The sequence below is a fragment of the Ceratotherium simum genome, chromosome 17 (genome assembly GCF_057802395.1).
Source record: "Ceratotherium simum simum isolate JZ-2026a chromosome 17, ASM5780239v1, whole genome shotgun sequence".
Classification (NCBI taxonomy): Eukaryota; Metazoa; Chordata; class Mammalia; order Perissodactyla; family Rhinocerotidae; genus Ceratotherium; species Ceratotherium simum.
This window is the reverse complement of record NC_141916.1, coordinates 60622605-60632437: the sequence shown is the minus strand read 5'-3', so window position 1 is coordinate 60632437 and position 9833 is coordinate 60622605. Positions and strand designations below refer to the sequence as shown.

General features: G+C 47.6%; 1 protein-coding gene across 2 annotated transcripts in view; it reads left to right on the top strand.

The window, feature by feature from the left end:
• Window positions 1–3137: 3137 nt before the first annotated feature.
• The window catches only part of ADA2 (adenosine deaminase 2), a 30834-nt gene continuing 24138 nt past the window's right edge, over window positions 3138–9833 (top strand). For both annotated transcript variants that reach the window (XM_087442983.1, XM_014794022.2), the window contains exons 1-4: window positions 3138–3220; window positions 5643–5972; window positions 7341–7566; window positions 8828–9038. In XM_087442983.1, coding sequence (XP_087299109.1) covers window positions 5651–5972; window positions 7341–7566; window positions 8828–9038 — 759 coding nt within the window. In that variant the 5' untranslated portion in view covers window positions 3138–3220; window positions 5643–5650. The remainder of the gene's footprint in view (window positions 3221–5642; window positions 5973–7340; window positions 7567–8827; window positions 9039–9833) is intronic.

The following is a 9833-nucleotide window of genomic DNA, read 5'->3' as shown; positions in this document are numbered from 1 at the left end:
ACACAGGGACTTCTTTCGTAAAAATCTAAGTAGGAGGCACATGTTGTTTTTCCCTTATTGCAGATAAGGGCATTAAGCCTCAGAGATGTTAAGAATTTTTTAAAAAATCACAGAGCAGTTCTGGGAAAGAGCTAACTTTTCTGCTTCCTAAAAAAAACTTTGCTTATTAAAAGCACAATCTCCCGGGATCTGGAAAACTCGTTTTATGCCTGATAATGTCTGTTCCTGGACCACCTTTGCCTGTCGGGCTCTCCTCCAGGGATCTGCTCCTTGTGCTAGGGCAGCTGCTCTAGGCCCCGGCTCCCCACCACTGGACCACCTTCCATTTCTTTGCTACCAGGGGAAGCACTAGCGGAACCTGCCTGGGTGCAAGTCCAGACTCGACTCATGACCGGCTATGTGACCTTAGGCACGTCGCCTAGCCTCCAGGCGCTTCAATGGACTCACTTGCCAAGGGGTTAGCAACAGTCCCTACCGTATAAGATCGCTCCAGGATTAAATGAGTAAGTATATACAGTTCTCAATTAGCTTTAGCTACTATTATTTTCCTTCTCTTAACTCTGGGTGTCAGAGAACCTTATTTATCATAGATAAAAATGGTATGTCCAGCACCTTAAGCCTTCAGCCACAGGTAACTCTCCTATACTCTGCTGTAGGGTCTGTACAGCAATGGCAGATAGTAATTCATGGTATTAGTGGGGAAAAAGAGATGTTTTAATGAAAATACCTCTCAAATATTTGTGTAGCCGTAGACCATCTTTAATTCTGAAACCTCTCCTGTCTCCAGTTTTGGGGGTCATAACCCACCTATCCTTTCAGGCTGCATTCCATTTAGGTTTAGTTTGTAGTCACTAAAAGATGCTACAGTTCTCTTTTTCTGCCCTGTAGATTTTCAGATTTGAACACAAGCCCAGTTCTGCTTCTGACGGTTGTCTGCAATAAAGCATAAAAAAGCAGAGTGAGCCCTGTTCTACATTTTATGGTCTCTGCGCTTGGCAGAATATCCTCCCAGAATAGCCTCACCATTTTACACTGTTGCTTGCTGTCCTCAGATGCCATGCTTTTTCTGCTAGACAATGCTTGGAGCCACACCCCAGAGGCTGACAGCCCCTTAGAGGGGGTTCTGGCAACAAGAGACCAAGACGTTGGCTCTGGACAGCTGCCCGCCCCAGCAGCTTTGCAGAGCCTGCTGGTCAGCCTCCTGGGTCCGACCCTGCTTGGGTTCATTGTTTCTGATCCTGTGTCCAGGTACGTGCGCCCAGCCATTCCCTCTCTGTTTCTGCCTCACAGTCTAAGGGCCTCATAGTCTGGGGTCCTCACAGGCTGGGGTCTTCCACTCCCCCAGCTCAGGTAGATTCTGCCTGGTGTGTAAATCCAGCTTCATGACCCGCAGCCCTTGCAGCTTATCTGCACTCCCTGGCCAGGTCAAGAGCTGCAGTTGTCAGAGCCAACCTTCTGAGATGTGAAAATTAGCTTCTACTTTAAACCAAAGCTTTTGGAAAGAAAAACTTTATCTTGAGCTCTGATCTGGTATTTAAAACATCTTCAAATGATTGTGTTCATAGTCGGTGATTGGCCATTCCTACCTTCTGCTTTAATCAATTTTGTTTTTCTTTACTATTGTTTGTTCCTTCTGATTCCTCTGTCTTTTAAACAATTAATCTTGAACAACCGATAAGGAAATTCCTGATTCCTTTATTTTTTCACTTTTGAATTTCTTCTTGTTTACTAAACGGATGAAATTTTTACTTTTTTGGAGAAGATGACAAAGGGCCCAGAGGTCCCAGCCATTTAGGAGCTGCAGAAGTGGAAGTGCCTGGGGGTGGGGGGATATTTGGGGGCAGAAGGCCTTGAGGGGAGCTGGGAACGAAGGGGACACATACAAGTATGTAGACCAGGTGTGCAACTAGATATCACTGGTGCAGCCTCACACGTCTTAACTAGGTTGGCCTGGGTGATATATCACAAGAGTCACTTGCAATAACAGTAATGGCTAGTATTTTTCGAGAACTTCCTATGCACCAGGCACTTTGCATGCATTCTTCATTTAATTCTCACAATGGACACTTTGTAGTAGCTGCTTTTGTTATCTCCATTTTCAGATCAGGAAACTGAAGTATAGAGAGTTTAAATAGCATGGCCGACACCACACACCTGTGAGTGGCCAGGCCTGACTCTAGCCTCCAGGCATCAGTGCCTGACCCACTTGGCTCTCCCTCCTGGAGCCATTAGCCTTGTCTTCTTTTTTTTTTTGTTTTGGTGCAGAAGATTGACGCTGAGCTAACATCTGTTGCCAGTCTTCCTGTTTTTGCTTGAGGAAGATGGTCCCTGAGGTAACATCTGTGCCAGTCTTCCTCTACTTTGTATATGGGATGCCACCACGGCATGGCTTGATGAGAAGTGTGTAGGTCTGAGCCCGGGATCTGAACCTGCAAATCCCAGGCCGCTGACACAGAGCATGTGAACTTGACTACTATGCCACCGGGCCGGTCCCAGCCTTGTCTTCCTGCCTGTCCTCCCACACCCCAGGCCTGCCTTACACCTCTCTACCCCCTCTAGTGTCCTGCCTCCACATCCCTGATTTTTCCCCCTAAAACATTGACATTTTATGATATCTACTTTTTTACCCTCTGTCCAGTGGGTTGCCCCACAATTCATAATCACATTTTGAGGAGCGGTACACTTCCCAAAGTTCATGAGCAGATTTTACGGTGCCTCCTTGTAGTACTTGCTGTCCAAAACTATATTCTGGATCCTACAAAGACACAGCACACATAAACACACACTACCCTCCCCCCGAATAAGCATAACCCCCCCACATAAACTCACACAAACATGTGTATAAAGCCCCCAGAAACACATAAACACCCACACAAACATACACAACCCCACATACAGAAACACACACAGACATATTCATACCTCCCATATAAATGCACATAAACACATACAATCACGCGTATAATTCCCCCCAAAACACGTAAACGCACAAATACACACATACATGTAAACCCACACACTTGAGCCTCCTTGCTGCCTCCATGTTGGCAGACCTTGTCCTCCCTGCCTCTCTCTGGAGGCCTGTGCAACCGGGAGGCTGGAAGGAAGTGAAACCTGCACTGACAGGAAGTGAAACAGGATGGTGAGCTTTTCTCGTGCTTCTGACCCAGCTGTTGGGGGGACTAACCAAACAGTCTGCAGTTTCTGGAGCTTCTCTGAGGTACCTGGGATCCCTGGAGTGGGGGTCTGGGTGGAGATTGGGCTGTGAGGTTCCGTAGGTTGCTGGGGAGTTGGGCTCTGGGTCTTTGTTTACCTGGTGGCAGCCTTCCCCATCCCCACCTTAGGCGGTGGGTGAGCGGTGGGGAGGAAGAGCATAGGTTTTCTCCACAACAGACTTTTGAAATGGTTGTAGGCCCTGGGTCATTGACTCAGAGTCCCAGATGCACATGGTCTGTTCCTTTGTTGTCTGGAAGCAAACGATTTTTATACGGTTTTCATGCACCTTCTTTTAAAAGTGAAAGAACATTTCACGAAGAGAGAGAAGATGAAGTAAATATAGCAATACATGTTGACAGGGATTATTTTTCCTTATGCTTGACCAGGCTGGCTCTGACAAGTACTATCAGATAAACTTTTGTCTGGAGGTCCAGGAAAAGTCCCAGATGCTGGGCCACATGAATACTCTTGGGGTTGTTGGAGAGGACAGAATTGGAGATTTTGGAACTTGGTGGCCTCTGTTATGTGTTGCTAGGGAAAGAGGGGCAAGGGGCTAGGGGAGGATGCAGCATGGGGTAGCTGGGATGGTGATGTGGATGTCACTGTCCTCTTGCCCCAGAGGTTTCAGCTGCAGCCAAACATGTAATCTGAGGAGGATTTGAGGACTTAATGGAGTCTAAGGGGTTCTTCAAAAATCCATCTCTCTGACACGGGGTGCATGGCCCTACCAGAACTGTGACACTAGAGTAAATAGTCATCGAGTTCTTCCTGAACATGCCCTCTTGGAGTCTGATACACCATAGAATAATTGAACACTAGCCCTGGAAAGAATCTTGGATATAATGTATTTCAATGATTACCAAACTTTCCATTTTTGTCATATCCCTGAACCTCTATCTACTCAATATTTTTCTTTAAATAACTTGCTTTTAAATGTTTTTATTCAACCTAAACAGTGATATCTTGTGTCACTGATGATACACGTATCACACTTTGAGGATCACAGCTCTAGTCCAATTCACCCTTTTTACAGGTGAGGAAACTGAGACCCACAGACATTAGGTGATTTGCCCACGGTCTCACAAGGAGATACTGATTCAGGACTTTTCCTGAGGTCTCCTTAATTTACAGTCTTGATTCTCTCCAGTATAATGTATCAGACTTTCAAGTGTGCAAGAGTAATTCTTAAATGTGATTCAAATTGATTACCCAGGGGAAGTGCCACACAGGGCACTGGGCAGGAGGAGACTTAGTGGGTGCACATTTCTTTCCTTCCTCCCTCAAACCCCTGCTCACGGCCAACCTGACTAGCTGCTCTCTGGAAGCTTTTGGCATCTTTTTAATGCTAATATTGTGAAATATCAAGGTGATGTATCTTGGTGTCACTGTTGAGTACAGTCATGCACCACATAACGACTCTTGGTCAACAACAGAACACGTCTATGATGGGGTCCCTCGAGATTAGTACTATCGAGCCTGAGTATATAGCAGGCGATATCATCTAGGTTTGTGTACGTACACTCTGTGAAGTTTGCACAACGAAATGGCCTAATGACGCATTTCTCAGAATGTATCCCCGTCGTTAAGTGACGCATGACTGCAGCTGATTATTCTGTTCTAGGTCTGCAACAAGTCTCCATCCGGAGATGCGGGGCTCAGTTCTGCAACAATTTCTTGTATTATTTATTTCCTTTTTGCTCCCATCCATTTTTTCTCTTTCCTTTAAAATATCTGTTATTTGGGTGTTGGATTTCCTGAACCAATAATCATCTCATTTTCTTCTCTCCTATTTTGTCCTACTTTCTAAAAAATTTTCTTCAATTCCATCTTTTAATATTGCTAGTAAATTTTTAAAATTTCAGCTTTCATATTTTTAATTTCTAAAAGCTCTTTCTCATTCTATTTGTTTTTATAACCTCCTGTTTCTGTTTTATGGACACAATATCTTTTCTTATTTCTGTAAGGATATTAATTATAATTCTTTTGAATTTTTCTTTTATTTCCTGCATTCTCTTTGTTTACCTTTAGCTCCTTCTCTCTGTGTGTTATTTTTTAGTTTTTTATTATGTGGGAGGTTTTCTTCCTATGCCTTGTTCTCCTTTGCTCTCTGGTTATATTTAAAAGTGAAACCCTACAAATCTGATTGCAGTGTCTTCCTCTGTATGTGAGCAGGGCTTGCTGACCCCGGAGCTCCGCTATCCGGAGACCTCGTGGGGACCTTTTCTTTGGGAAACCTCTCCTTGTCTGTCCCTGGAGGTTTTCTCCGGGGTCTCAGAGAAGAATACTTCAATGTGCTGCCGTCTGGTAACTTGAGAACAGGGTGAGAGAAGGAAAATCAGAGTTCCATGCTTCAATTTGTAGATTTTCACTGACCTGTGCCCCTTTTTAGCCTTACTGCGTCTCCATCTGAGCATTTCCTCTTCCAGACATCCCAATGTCGGCAGGTGGCCCACCAGGGCGGCCAGCCCTGCTCTCCCTGCTGTTGGCGGCGGCGATGGCTTTTTTCTGCTCAGCCATATCCAAAGATGAAGCACGAAACCGGCTGTTGATGAGAGAGAAGATGACACGGGTGGGGGGGCGACTGGTGCTGGGCAAACAGGAGGAGCTGGCCAACGCGAGGCTCATGGCCCTCAAGAAGGCTGAGATGGCGCAGGCCATGAAGACCCAGAAGTTCCCACCCAGCATGCATTTTTTTCAGGCCAAGAATCTCATCGAGAAAAGTGAGGTGTTTAGTATCCTGAAGAGGATGCCAAAAGGTAGAGGTTTGGAGAGGACGGTTTTGGGATCCTGGGAAGGTGGGGGAAACTAAACTTGGAGCTGTTATTGTTCTAAATGGAGCAGAGAGAACTCCACTCAGCTACTCTGAGCCTTTGTTCTTGCTGGCAAACTAGGAAGTGGGTATTCCAAGGTGGCTGCTTGTTCTCCCTGGAAACCAAAATCCCTGCTTCTGAGGGGACTCAGCCTCAGAGAGACAGTAGAGAGGGGACCCTGGGTATTACTGGTCCTCCTTGACAAACCTGGAACAGTGTCCACACAAAAGATAGTATCCAGGGCCCACAGAACCTTACTACTCCCTTCTGATCTTTCCTTGAACCTCTTTCTTCTACCCTCTTTCCAGGGGCTCAGTTACCAAATAGGAGACAGTGTGAAACAGCATTATAGCTTTCTGGATGAACGCATTTCTAGTGGTATATTTCTATAGTAAAAATACATTGCTATGAGTAGGAAAATAATTATAATCCTGGACACATAAACAGCAGTTTGCAACTTACAAGGACTTTTCTCTACCTCTTTTATTTTAATGTTATAAGTAGAGATTAAAGAAATAAGAACTGTGAGGTTGATAAGGTACCATCCCCAGTTGATGGGGTTTGGAGAGGTGAGGTTTAGAGAGGGTGGCACCCCAGAGCTCACACGGCTGGGACACCTGCTACGGGGCCAGTGTCAAGGCAGGAGCTAAGACGGAGCAAGAAGAGCAGAGGGATGGCGTCCTCTGTGTCATGAGGGGCACTGCAGGCAAAACCCGCGTCAGTCCTGAAGCACAGACACGGGGCCGCGGCCAGCAGCCGCCTGGGTGCCGGCCTGATGCAGGGCAGGGAAAGCCAACGGGTGGGGTGTTGGGGAGCCAGATGAGAGGATCAAGGACAACTGTGCAAACAGGACTGGGAGGAGGGGGACAGGGGCTAAGGCTCATTCTTATTACTTCCCTTCACGGAGTGTTGGGTGGCGGGGCTGCATTTAAAGGCCTGGGCTCTCAACTGAGAACTAGAACCTGATGGAGCCCCAACTTGAACCCCAATCTTCTGATTCCAAGCCTGATGCTGCCCCTCTTGAATGAGAACACCCCTTGGCTTTGGACTAGTGAGGGGGGAAGCCAAAGAAGACCTATTCCTAAACCAGAGCAAAGAAGGCAGTGGCCATCCTGGGGAGACAAAGGCAGACCCAGGCCTGGGAGGTCTTTGAGCTCGAGTGCAAAAGGTACAGTACGTTCAGTGCTGGGGGACTCAGCCAGATAGAAGTTCTTGTGCTTCCCACTTCTGGTTCCTCTACACTGTCTCACAGAGCCCTGGCATTTGCAATTCTTTGCCTCACCACTCCCTCCACCCTTCTCCTTCCCTTTCCAGGGGCTGCCTTACACGTCCATGACTTCAGCATCCTGAGTGTGGACTGGCTGGTGAAAAATGTCACCTACAGGCCCCACTGCCATTTCTGTTTCACTCCAAAGGGGACCCTGCAGTTCAAATTTGCTCACCCAACTCCCCCGACCCCCACGCCAGCAGAATGTTCAGAGTGGATTCTGCTGGAGAAGTATCGAAGGGGGCTGCAGAACATCACTGAGTTTGACAACAGGTGAGCGTAGTTCAGAAAGAACGTGTCATGTGCCTGTCAGAGGTGGTGGGTAGTGTGCAGGTGTGTCTTCCTTGGTACAAACACATATATAAAAATCTGACATAAGAAAAAATCAGAAGGCGTTTTCTTTTTAACTTTACAGGATACTTTGCTTCACAAAGGCATTCAACACCTTTTCTGTCCATAGTAAGTGCCTAGTACATTTAAAATCTGATTTGATCTGCAAAAGGTGTTAACAGCAACACTGTTGTTGCATCAAATGAGATTTGTCTAGATGCTCAATAAGACCAGAAAGAAGGAAGTTCCCAGCTTCCGGAGCAAAGACAGTCCAGCTTGTGGATGAAACAGCTTGAAAACATGATGGAGCTACTTCCTCACAAACTTGTATAGTAATATTATAAGTAACAATTATTTTAATCATGGAACCATCTACAGAGTGCTTTCATGAGGTTGTTTCCCTTTATGAATAAGAAACATGAAACTTAACATGGTTAAGGATGTTGCCCAAGGAATGGCTCATCGGGGCTGTAAACCTGGGTCGCAGAGTGCCAAGTCCATCATTATTTCCATCCTTCCCCCTTTATTAGTTTACTGGGATGCCCAGACAGAATACCACAGGCTGAGTGGCTTAAACAATAGAAATTTAGTTTCTCACTGGTCTGGAAACTAGGAGTCCAAGATCAAAGTGCTGGCAGGTTTGGCTTCTCCTGAGGCCTCTCTCTCTGGCTTGCAGACGACCGCCTTCTTGCTGCGTCCTCACATGGCCTTTCCTCTGTGAGTGTACTCCTGGCATCTCTGACACCAGTCCTGTTTGAGTAGCGCCCACCCTTATGATCTCATTTTAACTTAATTACCCCCTTAAAGGCCCTGTCTCCAAATATGGTCACACTGGGGGGTTAGGGGTTCAACATATGAATTTTGGGGGGACACAGTTCAGTGCATAACACCTCCCAAAGACAGCTTGGTCTAGGATGTGAGTATAATGGGGTCAGATGGGCTAAGCATGCGGGGGGACAGGAGAGCCTGGTTGGTGAGAATGTTCTGCCTGAGCTGTGTCCTGGGGAATACAAAGCAGGTCTCAGGGTAGAGGCCTCCAGCAGAGATCCCTGGATGCTTCCCTTGGCCTCTCATCACTGCTCACCATGGTGCATCCTGGTTTCCTCCGGGTGGGGGAAGCGAGGCGGGCAGGAATCCTACAGATGTCTGGAGGCAACGGCCTGAAGCATGCCTCCTCAACTCACCCCCTTTGTGTCTTGGACAGTCTGCTGAAGAATTTCACTCTGATGACCGAGAACCCCGAGGTGACATATGCAAACCAAAATATCGTCTGGTCCAAGTTTGGAACCATCTTCTTCATGATCTCTGGCCTCGTCCACTATGCACCGGTGTTCAGAGACTACATCTTCCAGGGCCTCGAGGAGTTCTACCAGGACAACGTCTTCTACCTGGAGCTCAGAGCCTTGCTGCTCCCGGTGAGCCCTCTCTCCTGTCCTCTGCTCTGGCTTGACTTTCAGATCTCACTCTGTAGGTCTTCACAGGCTCTCTGCCCTAGTACTGGTACAGGACTGAATGCTGGCTTCATCTCCAAGGGGACATGTGCCTTTCCAGGGGCCACCGTGAGCAAGGATCCCTGAAAGGGACTGGGCTGGCCCCAGGAAAACAGTGACCATAACCCTCACTGCCCTTGTGCCTCCTTCTCTCAGACGCCCACTTCTCACCTTCTCCCAGATATGCAGTGCCTCCAGGTGTTCGGGGTTCCCTGGCCTTGGACTCTCAGCTGTGCCTCATGCCTGGACCTTTCTTGACCTGGCTCCTTTCATATCAAAATTTAGTTTCCCTGAGTCCCTCAGGATGATGATCTTGGTACAGGGACAGCTGATGAATCTGGAAATGGATCTAGTTGCATGTGACAGTGAGGATTGGTCAGTTCCTGGGGGCCCTTTCCATGGAGCACTGCTGCATTTTAACTGGGGTCTTCTGTGGGCAGTGCTGCCATGACAGAGGAGCAAGTGGAAAGCCTTGCTCCCTCCCAGGTTTCCTGCACGCCTATGACAGTGTCTCTTAGCAGAGCTCAGGATATGGCTGTCATGGGCTGGCAGTGCCGGCTGAGGTGTCTGTGAGGAAGGGAAGGGCCTGGTGAGCCCCACTTCCTTTCTTCCCAGGCGGGGGCCCCTCCCTCTCTGCCATCTTCTCCCCTTGGCCCAGGCCCTGATGGCCCCCTGCACAATGCTTTCCCCTCCACCTCCCTCCCCTCGGGGTACTGCAGA